This window comes from Betta splendens, chromosome 19, assembly GCF_900634795.4.
Source record: "Betta splendens chromosome 19, fBetSpl5.4, whole genome shotgun sequence".
Taxonomy (NCBI): domain Eukaryota; kingdom Metazoa; phylum Chordata; class Actinopteri; order Anabantiformes; family Osphronemidae; genus Betta; species Betta splendens.
The window spans coordinates 7930931-7947147 of record NC_040898.2 but is presented as its reverse complement, the minus strand read 5'-3'; the positions used below and the strand labels follow the sequence as shown (position 1 = coordinate 7947147).

Here is a 16217-nt window from a genome sequence, read left to right as displayed (position 1 = left end):
TCCTCCAACAGCTTGTTCTCTTCAGTGACGTCATCAGGCAGTCATACAACCTTCCATAAATCTAACACCCACGTGAGTTCGCTTACACAGAACACTTATTGCAGAACACTTTTATTTTTATTGAAACGTCATAATACATCAGTGTGTAGAAAATGTCCCCCTCTCCACATGTCCCCGTTTTGCCCACTGACCTGCAGCAGGACACGAGCAAGAGTTTGGGATTCTGGTCTTGTGCCAAAAGGGTAGACAGATTTTTTTAATTACACAAATTTATCTTTAAAAAAATTGGAAATACTGAAACTGGTTTGTGACTGCACGTGCTGTCAGGTATCTTCTGTCTTCACACACCGAAGGCTCCTGGTGCTTTCAAAATAAGAGTCCTACTCAAGCTTCAGGCTGCAAACACCCCTGTCTCGTTCCCAGCGTGCAGAGATCAGCCTGATTCAAGCATGACATGAAGTTCATCCAATGTCCAGCTGACGTCAGCTCTCCGTCAGGGCAGCTTCTTAGTTACACAGTTGATTTAAAACTCAGTGTGGGTTTGTGGGTTTCGACATATGAGGAACGTACAAAATAATAATAATAAAGATTATATGAGGAAGCGACCCAATGGATGTAGTGCAAAGAAACCCAAAACATTTCATTTAAGAAAAAGCTATTTGGCTGAGAACAGACTGACGTAAATGTGTCCATGTCAGTCAGATGTAATCTCTCAAACATGAGGTCAGTCCTTGTCCGAGCTCAAAAACATTTAAACTGTTTAATACTTGGCTGATGATCTGAAGGCGCAGTGAAAGAAGCTGCGGAGTCGTGTGGGCTGCATTCTCTGTGGGGCTCAGCTTTTGTGGCGAGGCTTGAGCTTTGGGCACCAGGCGACGTCTGGGTACAGGAGGCAGTGGACCGTCTTAAACCTACGGGGTCCGACAGAGAGCAGACATCAGGCGTGTGACACAGGGCGGGTTGAGGGTGAACGTGAACGACGGATTTTTACCGCGTGGGGTCCTCGGCCAGAGAGAAGCCCCCGACGACGCTCACCACGTTTCTCCTGTTCTCAAAGCCGCCGTAGCTCAGCGTCACCTGCGAACAGACAACGCGTGCAGACTCCACACCTGAAGCGTCTCTGTCTCAACCCACGGACCCCCCCCCCCCACTCACCTGCTGCAGCACCGTGGCCGTGGGCAGCTTCTGCAGGTTCTCCAGGTGCGAGTGGAAGAGGTGCGTGTGCGTCAGCGCCACCTCCAGCAGCGCCTCGATGATGTAGCCGATGGTGCAGTCGTCCGGCAGCCGGATCCGCTCCGCCGTGCTGATGAAATTCCCCAGGCTGAAAATCGCAGGGGACAGATTCAAGCGCCAGAGCAAAAACGTCCCCTTTCGCCCCCAAATTCCGGCGTGCGGGATGAAGACGGCTTCCGAACTGAGCGAGCAGTCGCGCTGGATGGATTCCTGTGAGTAAATAGTGGATTCGCAGCGCGACTGATTCCTAACAGCTGGAGTCCGTGACGCACCTGGCCCACGGGCTCATTTTCAGCGCCAGACCTCTGCTGATGCAGAAGCCCGCTCCACCGGTGGCGAACCAGAACCTGACGGACTCCTGGAACCGGACACGGACACGTCAACACGAAGCCTCACACTAGTGATCGCGTTAGTTCACGGCGTGTGAGCCGAACTGACCGAGCCGTCGCTCTTGATCCTCTCCGCCGCCTCGATGGGGTGATCCAGACTGGGTCGGCCCAGGTACACGTCCTGGCTGTGGTGGTAGGAGGAGAGCATCTGCAGCAGGCTGGGCAGGATCACGTAGTTGTCGTCGTCCACGTGGCAGAACCACCTGTGGCACGCGCACAGCATGAGGTCTGAGCTCCTAGCTTCACCTACAACATGATAGGTTTGACAGACGGGCTTCATTCCCGTGTCACTCACTTCCTCTGGGACTCGATGAATTTGTCGTACTCCACAGACATCTTGCAGCACAGAGCCTGTCGGGTGTGGGCCGCCGAGCAGTTAGTGTTGATGAGGTTAACCCCTGTGGGAGAGAGACCCAGACTCTGATTTACCGCCTCTGTCCTGTCATTCTGTGGGAGACGGCGTTTGTTGCTGTACCTGTTCGCACCCGCAGCTCCTTGTCTTCCCCATCGGTGAAAATGTAGGTCTGACAAAAGCACAAGGAGACCCAGTTAAACGCCGCAGCGTCAGAACCAGTTCACCCAGCGTGTTGGGTCAGCTTTAAGCCAGAACATCTGTCCAGCAGCGGTTCTGCCCGGCGTCAGGGCCCGTGTGGCGTTCAAAGACCCGCAGGGGGCTGGAGCTTTTACAGGCCGTCAAACGCTGCACATTATAAGAGTCCTAATGTGGACTAAACAGGGAAAGGGTTCCACAAATACTCTCCATCACCATGAATAAATGGAAGTGACCTCAGAGCAGTAAAACAAGGCCCTAAACGGCCTGTAATGGTTGAGTTGGTGCAGTTAACGCACAGCAGACTCACAGCGGGGCCCTTTCAGAGCAGAGCAGGAGTCAGGATTCAGAGCCCGAGTCGTGGAACTGCCGTCCGTGACTGTAACATTTCTAGGAGAAACGGGGCATGGATGGAGTCTCACCCCCCCCCCATTCCTTCCACACTGACTGTCTTTGTCCAGCAGCAGCAGACTTACTAATTAATAAGTGGCACAACTGCACTGGCCACAGTGCTTTCTGTGTTGCCTACTTAAAACGTTGTGTGAGGTACTTACGGCCACTTAAAAAGCTGAACTGCTTCTCATTCATGTCAGAGTGTGTTTTATGAAGCTGGACTCTGCGCGTGACGCCTTAGTGATCTACACGTCAATTCTTTCGGGTGGACGTACTGAGTCTCGGCTGCATCTGTGAGAATGTGAAGATTGTACGCGAAACGGGAAGATTCATTTCACCTTCGACTCAATAAACCGCATACTCCGACTGAGGGCGTTGCAGAAACGAGGGTGAAATCACGATTTACTGTCTTATAAATGTTCTGCGGTTCCGCTGACGGTGACGAGCAAAAACTCTGGCCACATTTTGGAGACGGCGATGAGGCAACACCCTGATAAACGACGCCAGAACACGCAGGGGCCGTCGGCGGCGCCTGACGCACGGCTCCATAAGCGCCCGGCACCGCTTTGTGTTGAGTCTGGACCTACAGAAAACACAGCGAGGTTACGGTCGTGTCCACAGCTCCTCACCTGATCTCTCGCTTTGGAAACCCAGGTCTGAATCAGCAGCTCCAGTCTGGACTTGTGGTACTTCTTTGTGGTCTTCACGGCAATAAAAATATCCTTCAGCTCCAGTAGGTCACGGGACCTAGAACCGAAATATTCCCCACCCTTTCCCCGAAGGAGAGCCCCTCTGTCTGGGCTCCTTTTAGAGTCTCCACCACCTTGAGGCCTGGGTTCAGCCTTTGTGGGTTCACTGCGGCCCGCTGAGCTTCCATTCAGTCCCGGGGCCACGCCGGACGGCGCCGAGGCCCCGTCCTGCCGCGACGGGCCCCGCGCGGGCCGGCTTTGGGGTCGGGGCTGAGGCAGGTCCGCCTGGGGACCCTGGGGCTGGAGGGCCGGTATGAGCATGAGCAGGAGGCCGCCGAAGGCCAGCGAGAGCAGGAAGCAGGACTTGCTGACACCCACCGAGGCCACGCGCATCCTGAGCGGCCCGAGGGGGCGGCGATCAGCCTCCAGGGCTGCAGTGACCTCCAGCACCGCCCGGACCCATCCTCACACCATCACAGGAACTGGGAAGCCTGGAGAGAGAGGGCAGGTGATGAATTAAATAACCCGTCACTGAGAAGGAAGCTCCCAACGGTGTCCTGCTTAGACTCTAAATCACAGTTGATTGAAGCTGGAGCAGAAAACACGAAGAGAACCATAAACACACGCAAAGACCTTTTAAAAATGGCTCTACGTCCTTTAGAGACACTTTAAAGTCCCGGGATGTTGGCGTTCGGTGCGAGATCATTTAAACGAACTACTCATTTAAACTGCGTAACTTTTCAACGTCAACGTCCACAACGACCACATTCATCTGAAAAAGGTTGTGTATCATTTACAATCCATTTATTCCGAAATCCTTCCAGACGTGAAATTCTGAATTTTGCAACAAGCGAGCGCTAGATTTCGCTTTCGCGCTGAGGCGGGTTTCGACGGAACCGTCTTTTACCGTGAGAGATCCGAGGACTCATTGGACTTCTTTGTTCGAGGAGATCGCCTTTAGTTCGGCGTGGAAACGTCCCGGAGACATGCAGCTTCTACGAACCGACTATTTACTGGAAACCCATTGGTTTCGACCGATTGCGCTTCTCGAGCCGTCGCGTTCCTCCTACTTTCTTCTTCTTTGGCTCTTTGGATCAGCTCAGCGATGCTCCTCGTTCTTCCATGCGGTATTCAGAAGACTTTATGTCACTCAAACATAATTTTACCGCCGCCTCGACGCACTCAACTACTTATCCAAACACTCCACAGACCGCAAAACTCCAAGAACCGAAGTCTTCAAAAGTTAAGCTACTACCAGCTCCTTACGCTTCCTGTGAACCCTTCAAAGTAAAAGAGCAATTTGAGCACAATGGCGAGGATCGACGCGAGCTGTTTGTAACCTACGAATCCAGTAAAGTTTTAAAATAAAATTTACTATGTATAGTTATGATCAGTTGACTCGCCCCCTTTGAAAGACAATGATAGTAATCATAAGTAAACGGTGCTGAATGTAGGCTTCTATTCATAAAATATTCTAACCTTTAATACACATCCGTTTAATTTCCGTCTATTGACACACATTGTGATCGTTTCGAAAGTCGGTTTGTTCTTGTTGCGTAGCGCCCTCTGTCGGTACAGATAATGCACTGACTCAGAGCCAGTGGCTAAAGTGAATTTAGCCAGACTACCTGTACATATCAGACGTAGACTGACGGATACTAATGGCATTGATAATCATAAATCTCTGCATATTAACAATCACTAAATATGAACTTGAAGTAGTGGGAGGAACAGCAGGAGAAACAGAGCAGGATAAATAAAGGCACACAATGAATCCCCAGCTTCTTTATTACTGATCACAAACACATTATCTTCCACGTCACGAGTCACTGACCAGGCAAAGGCTCTGTTCTTCTGAATCCTTTTAGCATCAAACGCAAACATATTTCATTCCAAACTTAACAACTCAAGTCTGTTTTCCGATGCAAGACAACTAATGAAAATCAAATTCAAACGGCAACAGGTTCAATCATCAGACAAATCAAATCCATTCACATTTAACTCACACATGTTTACACCAAATATTAGCATGAGGAAGATCACAGTACAGACGATATCAGCTCTTCTGCCTTCTCAAAAATATTGTTGTGTTTTTGTGTCACCACATTCAAGGAGTTTAACATCAGCCTTTAATGTAGTTTCATGACTATACTTTTTTTTCCCAGGATTCCAGGTGAATTCTTTTCCAATTCATCTGAGACGGTACCTTGTGTACCTCTGACTGATCAGCTGATCATAGGGCAGGGACAGGATGCTGTACCAGTAAAACTACACAACAGCTTACAAACGCGAATGACCATTAGTGACCACTAGAGGGAGATAGAGGGCTCCACATGAGCTCATGCACACACAAATATGCGGGGGAGAGATGTGAAGGCTGGGGACCCTGGGCCCGGTCACTCGTCGAATCGTCCTTCCAGGATGCTCTCAAATGAGAACGGGACAAACTTGAAGCCTAGGCCGGAGTAGAACTTGTTCTGGAACTCCACCCTGAGAAGAAAAAGTCCAAAGACATGACACCATTATAAGTAGGCTCTATTGACTGATGCCTTTGGTGCAGTAATTAAATAACCTTTGGTATATAAAGTATAGGATGTATTTCGGTATGGGTGCACTCCAGCAAACTAATTTTTTCCATGCTTGTTTTTTTTGTCTGGGAGCTCAGACGCTGAGGCTGCTTGTTTTGCTCACGTAGGAATTTAAATACTTTGAGAGGTCTGCAATAAACTATAAAAAGCTATAAAGTTAACTAGAAGAACCTGTATCTATATTATGGCTGACTGTGAAAGAGACAGTGCCTGAAGACCAAAAAGCTGCTTTATCTCTTGTTTCATGCCATAATTATCTCATTTGAGTGTTTAATAGGTCTGCAGTTGTGCTTTTGACTCTGTCCATGTCATTCTCAGTTCCTCAGGCAACCTCTGATGGGGTGTTTTCTTCAAATCCTGGTGGTTCCTGGGCTCCGTGAGTGATGGGAGTGGCCAGGAATGTCTCCCAGCTGTGGCAAATATTTCCGAAGAGCAACCTGACGTCTCCGCTGATTGCTCTCGCTCTCAGGCCTGACCTGCCACGAGCGTGAGAGGGCAACGCGTAAAGCGGGGCAAGCGGTGAGAGATCCCCTCTGCCACTTGGCTGCGAGGGGGGAAAAAAGCAGTCACGGCTAGCTCATCAGCAAGAGTGTGTGAAGAGAGGACGGCGGAGCGGAGGATCCCTTTGCACTGATCTCGACTATTTCCATGTACTCGCCTCAGCGAAAGTGAAAAACACTCTCTGTTCCCTTTAACCTTAGCAGAGACGCTGCTTCCCTACGTTCACACAGACCTCGTTGTTTGGCCCGGAGTCATTCTCCATCTTTTCATTCGACCGCTCGAGAACACGTCGATGCTGTGATTCATCTCGCTGCCGCTGATTAACCTTTATTCCATCACCGCGGGCTTTGTGCAACGTCGCCCGCAGGTACGGCGGCGCACGGCAGTGGAAAACATGCGTGCGGATAGAAGGCAGCCGCGCTCCTCAGATCACTTTCCACTGGTTTTATGGGAACGACGGAGGCGGACAGACATACAGATTCCACCGTGAGCTACTGTAAACAATCAGACCTGACAGCGCAGGTTAAACATTAACCCCACACATCTGTCCAAGAAAAACACTGTGCTTCAGCTTCTCAGAAGCCCACCTGCTAAAACCTTTCTATTACTTCTAAGAACAGATTTGAATTATCTTTAACGCGTCTGCGCTGTTCGCCCTGGTGTGTGCCGGATCCTCCTAGACGGTGCTGGGAGGCGATGGAGCTGCGGGGCGCGTCGGATTATGGAGTCTCGTACAGTACGCTCCCAGTTTAAACCTGTGTGTGTGGGGGGTGCTGTCTGTTGCTAGCATTCCTCCCGCGCACGTACGGCCGACGACCTGTAGCGTGAGGGGCAGGTCGGTGTGTGTGTGTGTGTGTGTGTGTGTGTGTGTGTGTGTGTGTGAGGCAGTCCTACCAGTGCAGACGCAGGGCGTGCAGGAAGGCCGACAGCCCCTCCATGACGAGCAGGATGGCGACCGTGAGGGCGGCGAAGGCCGAGAAGACGATGGACAGCCCGAAGAACCCGCCGCCGCTCCGGGAGGACAGGCCCAGGTGCATCACCATGGACCACAGCACCTCCGACAGCTCTGCGCGCGCGGCGACACAAAGACGTCAGCGGCGCGCGAGCTGGAAATGGCGTTCGCCCACGCGTGTCTGCTTCTACTCACGTGCATGAGCGAGACTCAGGGCCCAGAGGCGCAGGTAGGAGGCGGTGTTGGAGATGCAGCCCAGGCAGTACTCTATGGTGTGGATGGCCTGGTGGACCGCTACGTCCCCAAAGTCAAACTGGTGGAGGCACAAGACGTTAGCGGTGGTAACCGGTGTGGCGCAGGACGTGCAAAAGAGTAAATCAAGCGCCCCTCTGAGAGGTTCAACACGCTCTGGTCCCCACAGCTGTCCTCAAGGCCCTAGCTGGGATGTGCCTTGCTCAAGGACACCTCATAGTGGGGTAGGAGTTAGGAGTTAGTTTATTTGTAAAAGCAAGTATAAATATATGATAAAGAGACCATGTAGCAACCACCTCACAACACTGAACAGAGTAAATGAGTCGTTTTTGCCTCCTGAGCTGGCGGCGTCTACATCTGAGACAGAAAACAAAGAGCCAAGGCATCTGTCTTGTTTGGGTTTGTTCTGTTCGTTCTCCCCAGCAGGATCACAGCGCACGGACTTGTTTGTGTATTGTAAAGCAAACAGAGTTCCTCAATTTGCTCCATCCTGGAGCAACGCTAACCTTTCCTGTCTGAAGTGGGCCGGGAGGGGGGAAACACGGGAACCTGATGATCCACAGCGCTGTTCGCTGGGTTTGGTCTCGTTTCCTCTTTCCATGCTTCTCTTTTGTCCTTGGACTCATGAAAAAGAGTTCATGGAGGCAGCGCTCATTGTTCCCATTCAAAGGCGCTGCACCAGAAGTGACTAATAAAAACAACAACGGCTAACGGGACATAACGGTCAACACATTCTGTGAGTGTGAGGCTGTAGGTAGATGCACGGCTCCACATGCAGACTCTACCTCAGCCGTCGCTGATGTTTGTAGAAGTGTGGCTGTTCCCACTCAGTCTGATTTACATTAGAAGCGAAGACCCAAATAATAGAAACAACGTCCTACACTTTAAACGACCTGCAGTGCGCGCACACACGCACACACACACGCACACACACACACACACACACACACACACACACACACACACACACACACACACACACACACACACACACACACACGCGCGCCTGGTACAGGGTTCACCGGTTGAGGAACAGAGGAGGTGTAAGCAGGCGCATACACGCATACACGAGCAAGACAAGAACCAGAACAAGCAGGCATGCTAAGACTAAGACACCGGTCTCAGGTTCTTACCGGCTCTTCCTCTGAGTGCTTTAAAGAAAGAAGTCACAGATTAGCGTCAGACGTTTGAAACCGCATCAATTCAGAAATCAGCTTTAGACATTTCTCGCTTTTATTATATTTATATGTATAAGGTGCATTCTATGGCTGAGCCTGATAGTGTTGCAGCTACATTTCCCCAGAATTATGCAATGTCGAATTCTATAACACTGTTTTCATATCTACATGGAAAATCAGAGGCATGGAATAACGCCGATGAATTACGAGCAAGGAAACTTGGGAGATACCAAACAAATGAGTCAGAGCTAGAAAAACAGAGGGGGGCAAATTAGAAAAAATCCTTTTCCTGGTTCTCCTGTTTGCTAATATCTAATGGAAACTCCGTCTCTTATCTGCACTAGCACGTCCCCGCCCCCCCTTTCCCTGAGGATGTGCTTGAGAAGGTGCGGGGAGCAACACTGTGGCAGGTTCAGGCTGAGTTATGGAGGTTATCTGTCAGCTCACCTCATCCCCCTCCTCTGAGTGCTGGGAAAGCTGGTCGTGATCCATGATGCCAGCCTCGTCCTCCGTGGGCCCGTTGCCCACCCGCACCCCGCCGAACTTCTGCGTGCCCTGTTGGGTGAGTCCGGTGCATGATGAGGACACGTCTGTTTGCTCTAAAGATTGCTCTAGATTCTCTGCAGGGGTTTCTTCCCTCTTCTGGGACTAGATACAGAAGCCACAAGAGCTGTGTCTAGCTTAAAGCAAGCTTTAGGTTGAATGCTTTCTTCTCAAATTTGCTTCCACTCCCACAAGTCACACAAAACAATGAATGAAGGCCGCCAATCCAAATTGACAAATCCAAATCTACCAGTTTAGCAAATTGCAATATCTGAATCTAATGCTAATGTACACCAATCAGCCACAACATTAAAACCAGGCTGAAGCTTTGCAGACAGCAGTAGGATCAGAGTCTGCTTATCACTGAGAGACCTGGCCCCGTTTAACACACACAGGCTCTTAATGTTGTGGGTGATGAATATATTTTAATATAAAACTTTTCAATAATTACACATAATTTCACTGACTGAGTTAAACCTTAACTAAGAGCTACTTCTGGCACAGCAGCTAATGTATGTAACTTAAATGTATTGTACAACAGTTAATGCTGCATGAATACAGCATTAAAGCTTTGAATGGACTTCCTAACATGGTGTAGATGCATGGGCAGCATCATAAATATTCCCTTTAGGGAAAGAGGAAACTCTAGTTTCAGTCTATAAATAAAAGAGATGAGACTATGTTTTCAAATCCACTCACAAAAATTTGATCAAATGACTGGTAATAACTAATAATAACAAAAATGGAATAAATAATTCCGTTTTACCTACTGTATATTGCATTTAACTCAACCAGTGAACGCTCAGAATGCTGCAGGCCGCTATATGTCATATTCACATATAAAGAATTTGGAAAGAAAATTTTGGAACAAAATGAAGCAGCACTCTGTCAGTTGCTATGGCGACCGCACTTTCTATTAAATCATCATTGTTTCCAAGGCAGGTTTTGATTTGCAATGGAAACAACACCACTTAACTGGACTTGATGGCAGAACAGGAGTGAGAATAGCGTTACAGCAAAGGTGGCGGTAAGGTTCTAGACAGGCTCAGATCCACATACCAGGTGCAATTTCCACAGGTGCTGGCGCCGAAGCACCAAAGTTTTCACTATCAGCATACATGGTACACATGCAAGGGCAATCAGCACCAACAAAACCTGGATCCCCATCTACAGATTCAAACACAGAGAGGTTAGCAGTTGTTGGACACGTGTAGCAGCAGTAGAGAGACTGAATATAGATTCGTCAGGCTGGGCAGCAAGCTGGGAAAGTGGGCGGGGCACCTGTCCCCTGTAGAGGGGCTTGTTAGTGGGGTCGTTGTAGTTGAAGAGACACATGTTGATGAAGTGGATGAGCAGGCTGGGAGCCTCCCTGGAGGTGTAGGCGTCATACGCCGTCCACTTGTAGAAGACCAGCAGGACGAGGTAGCCGAACAGGCTGGACATGAAGACGATCTCTGGGATGAAGCCCAGGAAGATGTTCAGTGGCTTCTTGAAGTACCTGTAGGAAGAAACCAGAGAAGAGACAAGAAAATATGCTTCAAAATGTGCTGCAAAATGACCAATAGTGAAGAAATGAGTAGGCTCACAGGTGGTTGAAGAGGCTCAGAGACACTCCAAACAGCATGTGGATGACGCCCAGGATGACCGACATCTTCATCTTGAACGAGTTGAGGAAGGTCAACTTGTTGGTGGCGACGTTCCAGATCTGCAGAGACCCCACAGCAGGCGGCAGGCTTTTAGTTAGGAGTTACTTAGCATTGTTAGCATTAGCCTGTTGGGCTGCGGTCAGTCAGGCCTCACCGGGTCGATTCCAAGGGGGTAGGGTCCACCAAACACACCGGGCACAGCCGGGTCCAGCTGTAGGACTGAATTTACTTCCAGTGTCTCAAATCTGAAATAGATCACGGTGGGTTTAAAAAAGGGAATAAGTTTAACACATAGAGTAAAACAATACTGGACTTACGACCAGTTGGCTCCTTTGGGGCCAAACATGGGCCGGACGCTCCACCCGGAGCCGAACATGTTGAGCGACTTGGAGAAGCAGTCGTTGTAGATGATGCCGGTGTAGGTGGAGAAGAGCCCCATCAGCAGGATGATGTAGCGGCCAGCGAACACCATGTTGAACATCTGCAAAGACACGGGGGGGGGTCGGTCACAAGCTGGGCGCCGGGACGCCGCGGGGGCTTTGGGACCGTATTGTACGTCAGCGCACCTCGTTGTCGCTCTTCTGGGCGAGGAGGCGACTCTCGCGGAGCACCAAGTAGAGGGCGGCGCAGGTCATCAGCAGGCCGTGGCCCATGTCGCCGAACATCACGGCAAACAGGAAGGGGAAGGTGATGATGGTGTAGGGAGCTGCGAGAGGCCCACCCATCAAAAGGCTTGAACACCTTGCTCACAACGACCCCATCCTCTCAGATATAAACATAAACAGCACCTGGGTTGATCTCCCGGTAGTTCCCGATGCCGTAGGCGTCAACGATGTTCTGGAAGCCAGATGTGAACTTGTTGGTCTTGTTGAAGGTCGGGGGCGTCTGCTTGGTCTGCATCCTGTTGAGGATGGACGGCACCGTGGAGCCGCTCCTCTCCTGTCAATCAAACGTCCCCTCATTGTAGGACTCAGCGGCAGCAACAATGAGAAAGAGCTGAGCAGCAAACAATGGCGCGTACCGTCCCTCTGCGCAGGGCGAACTGGATGGAGTCCAGGTCGGACACAGGACACCACACCTCGGCGATGAGACACTTCTGGGTCACGTCGATGTTGCACAGGTTGAGCGTGTGGTAGATGGCCTTCATCTTCCGCACCTTGATGAACCAAACGCGCATGGTCTTGGACGCGGCCTGCAGAACCCGCTGGCGGTGGTCCTCCGTCTGGTTCAGGACCTGAGGCGGACACGAGAATCATATGAAGTTTGTCGTAGCCGCTGGATGTTACACGGTGTCACCCTGAAAGTGCAGGGCTCATTTTCTCCAACAGCGCAGAGTGGAGGGATCTGTTTTAGCTGAGCCTCACAGACTGCGGGCTGTTAGCAGGGTCAGGGCCCAGCGGGCCTCTCAAGCAGAACCGCTGCTTTTTTCCAGACTTAATAAGGGCAACTTTAGGAAACCCCAGCAGTCAAACACAGGACAAAGGTCTTTCACTGATAGGAGCTACTACACAATAAAGCTAAGGAAGTTCACTGGAAGTTTATTTTAACAAGCAGCAGCCTGATCATACGCTTCCTGCATATGATTAGTTTCTTGTTGACACTTTCACAGAATTCTTACACTTAACACTGATATATTAGTTAGTGTGTGGCCAAAACAATACGCCGACCCACCCCTTGTCTCGCTTTCATGCTCAGATCCTGCATTTGTCTGGTTCATGTAATAAAGCTTGCAAAATAGCATGCAAATAAAGGCTCAGGACACTAACGTACCATCTGGAGGTCGTCGATGCGGCTGTTGACTCCAGCGAGCATCTCCTTCCTCTCCTGTGGGGTCTCTGGACACGGATAGAGGGAAGCACGGAACCTGCAAGCGCACGCACACACACACACACACACACACACACACACACACACACACACACACACTCAGTCACTGCCTTTAAAACACCACTGTGTGCCTGACGGGACACATACCCCTCGCAGATCTTTTTCACCCTGTTCTTCAGCTGGTCGCCTTGAAAAAAGATGATGAATACTGACTTGTGGACCTGGTCTCCCTGGCGGTGAGACAGTGCGTTAGGTATGACGCTAACACAGACATGTCAGATGGATCCAAGCTGTTTGCGTGTACTCACTGTGGTGGGGTCCTCCAGAGGGTCCTCGATCTCCGCCTTCCTTAAGAAGACGTTGCCGCGACACACCCTCCACAGCATGCGTTCAAAGGTGGGAATCCTCTCCCTGCTGATCACTCCGGCCACAAACCTGCACAGAAAGAGCACACAAGGTCACGGTGTGGATCCGAGAGTGGGGACTAGACTTTTTACCGGCCATTGATATTTGTGGGCCTTTTGAATGGGTTTGATTTGCCCTGTTGTATGTTTTACCCCAGTCTGAGGGGAGCCCCGCGCCCCCCCTCGCTGCCTTCCATCAGCGCTGACGATTCCTCCAACAGGTTGGGATCTTCCATCTGTCAGCGAAAAAAGGACTTTAATTCGCTAACGTGCTGTGTGTGTGTGTGTCTGTACGTGTGTGTGTGTGTGACACAAAGCGAACCTCGTCGAAGAACTGCTGCGTTCGACGGAGAATGTGCTTGAGCTCCGTCAGCTCCAGGAAGTTCTTCTTCAGGGCTTCCTGGTTGGTGTTGATCTCCTTCAGCTCGTTCTCCAGCTTCTCAAACGTGGCCTGTGAGTCGCAAACACACACACACACACACTCACCGTTAGCCAGTCGTTTAAGGGAAATGATTTGGTCAGTAAGGACAAGATCTGAACGCGTGATCCATCACCTCTAGGTCGATCATGTCTCGGGGGAACGGCACCTCTGGATTCTCTCCAGTGTCCACAGTCGGGATGTTGGCTCTCTTGATCTCCTTCTCCACAAACCCTGTTCAACAGAGATTGTGCTCCCAAGCTCAATGCTCATGTAAAATGACATGTGCTTCACATGTGAATCAGAACCAAGACTGGGACTGGGACTGGGTCATCACTTACTCAGTTTTCTGTCCATCTCCTCACACCTCCTCACTTCGTTCACAAACTTGCGCTGGAACACGTTGACGTCTGGGTTCAGCTGCAAGCGAAGGAGCACATTTAAAAGCTACTAATATGGAGAATCTGGAGCTGATCCTCACGGATGAAGCGTGTGACATCACCCCTCCGCATTTAGACACGGGCACTTACGTCTCTGAACTGGACCATGCCCAGTTCTCCCAGCTCGCTCACGCAGCAGTAGGCCGCCTCCGACTGGAGGAACAGCTGGGCCAGCGTCATCTCCTCACTGCGGAAGAGCTCTCCCATGATGATGGACACCGTCCAAGCTCAGCTAGAATGAGGAATCACTGCGCAGACAGAAAGGACCCGCGATCACAACAACAGAGCTTTTACACAGAGAAGGTTTTACATAAAGTAACTGGGCTCATCTTCATATCAGATGTATCAACATCTGCTCAAAGCTGCTAAGCCAGACCTCCAGAATCCTCCATTGTAAACAGACAGAAAGAAATATTCAGCCTTTGACGTCACACGCTTCAGCCGCTCGCCTGTTTTGCGTTAGTGCCATATTTCATTTACTTGTATGATTAACCCAAGAATGCAAAGAGCATGGACCTTCCCACAGTAGGTAAAGCAGGAAACTCACCTCCTCTTACTGCGGAGACAGGTTCTACTTAAGGTGAAGCATCGGGTGCTGCTAGACCAATAATGGACATAATATGAGCGGCACGTCCGTCAGCTTCTCGCACATCGATCACGGGGCAACTGGTGCCACAGCGCTGACAGGTTTCCAGTTAACGCTCTCTAATGCGGCTCCACTCGCTTCCAGGGGCGTCGGTGGAAGCGCGGACGAGTGGCAACAGGGCTTTGCCTCTGCCTCGGCTTGTCTGACTGACACGGCGGTGCTTGTCTTTAACACGGGGCTTCGTCAGACCAAGATCGGGTTGATCACAGAACAAGCGCTTCTGATCCTCGTGAGTTACAAATATACAAGTGGTCATTTAATTCAGGGAGTGCTTTGTGTCGTGTGTCGCACTGGCTTTTATTCTTTCAATTTTCAGCCAAGTGAAGGATGGCGACTCGTTTTTGGTGCAGATGCTGTGTTGGATACTGTTCTCCTAATATATGATACAATCCTCTCTGTATTATACGTTACACCCCCCTGCTTGTCATGATAACGCAATACCAGCGACACAAGAGCTCAATCTCACAGGGCAAATGCTTTGGCAACAAAAATCGTGACAAAGACTCAAATGATGGAAACTCCTCTGGTCCTGACCGCCATGAAGCTAGCGCAGCATCCCTCCTCCTCCTCCTCTTGCTGCTGCTGATGCTGCGCTGCCCTTCACGGCTCAAGGACGCCATGATGCTCCGGCCTCCGGTTCCGCCAGCATCTGTCACAGCGACGCTTAATGACCGTAGCAACGAACGCTGCGTTCCTCATAGACTGTAACGCCATGAGCAGTTTAAAGGCCCGACGGCAGTCTTTTAATGTTAACGTGTAGATACGTGAGGCTCCATTCGTATGATGTAATATTTAAATAAGGTCCATACATTCGGAAACACATCACTGCGGCGTCTTCGACGGAAGCAGTGAGCACCGACGTACCACAGCCCTAGCGCTGATTAGGACGCGAAGGTTTGATTCCTGATTTCCTCACGAACCCAGAGCTTTAAACATGGTCCTGACTTCACGTGTTCACGTTCATAAATGACAAAATTTCATTTTACTCACCTTTAGAACCCGCAGCGTCGGCCGCAGCAAACCTGTCAGCCCCCCTTGGATGCTGGATGCTGCACGGTCTAGGAAGGTGCATCAAGTGAGACACATTTCACCCGGAAATGCAATGGAAAAATCCTTTTTTTGAAAACTACATTGTATTTCTCTATACCGTCCATCTTTTTACTCCAAACCTGCACAACCCAGGTATAGTCATGCTTTTCAAATGTACTTTAATATAAAACGTTCAGCGCGTTGAGTTCTGTTGTTTAAGAACCTTATGATGTTTTTCGTACGTATGCTTTTACTTTGAAAACACAAAACGGAAGCCAATCTGTAAAACCCCTGTAAATCCGTCTGACTGATCCAGGATTAAGATTAGGCCGAATAGGAATAGGCCTGTGTGGTTTATAGAGAACGTATCGTTCACACGGTATAAACGTAGGATGTATTTAACTGTTCAGGCTCCATGTCACCATTAGAAATATGTCATTTTCATCCACATATTTTAGCTGCACAACTACATATATTTAACTGGCGGAGGCAGCACGATGCGTTGCAGTTCAAGTAGATGCTGTGTTTTTGCTGGAGTC

The 16217-nt window shown here is 50.1% G+C and overlaps 2 protein-coding genes across 4 annotated transcripts; both read right to left on the bottom strand.

The window, feature by feature from the left end:
• Positions 1-94: 94 nt before the first annotated feature.
• On the bottom strand, positions 95-4544 carry rfng (RFNG O-fucosylpeptide 3-beta-N-acetylglucosaminyltransferase). Its single transcript, XM_029134615.3, has 9 exons — positions 4162-4544; positions 3195-3745; positions 2098-2146; positions 1918-2020; positions 1672-1825; positions 1506-1591; positions 1156-1321; positions 992-1077; positions 95-911 (listed from the first exon to the last, which is right to left on the bottom strand). Exons 2-9 carry the CDS (start codon positions 3645-3647, stop codon positions 836-838), a joined length of 1173 nt encoding a protein of 390 aa, XP_028990448.1. The 5' UTR covers positions 3648-3745; positions 4162-4544; the 3' UTR covers positions 95-835.
• Positions 4545-5024: 480 nt separating this feature from the next.
• Positions 5025-15780, bottom strand: atp6v0a1b (ATPase H+ transporting V0 subunit a1b). Of its 3 annotated transcripts, none has more exons than XM_029134611.3 (22): positions 15640-15780; positions 14094-14251; positions 13905-13983; positions 13700-13797; positions 13468-13596; positions 13299-13381; positions 13050-13176; positions 12889-12971; positions 12685-12778; positions 11936-12148; positions 11703-11853; positions 11481-11620; positions 11232-11395; positions 11069-11159; positions 10855-10973; positions 10550-10766; positions 10328-10435; positions 9173-9373; positions 8681-8698; positions 7491-7608; positions 7238-7409; positions 5025-5744 (listed from the first exon to the last, which is right to left on the bottom strand). In XM_029134611.3, exons 2-22 carry the CDS (start codon positions 14208-14210, stop codon positions 5651-5653), a joined length of 2616 nt encoding a protein of 871 aa, XP_028990444.1. In that variant the 5' UTR covers positions 14211-14251; positions 15640-15780; the 3' UTR covers positions 5025-5650. The 3 variants fall into 3 exon arrangements, with proteins under 3 accessions (XP_028990444.1, XP_028990445.1, XP_055360718.1); XM_029134612.3 differs by having other exon boundaries at positions 9173-9280; XM_055504743.1 differs by lacking the exon at positions 8681-8698 and having other exon boundaries at positions 9173-9280.
• Between the last annotated feature and the right edge of the window lie 437 nt (positions 15781-16217).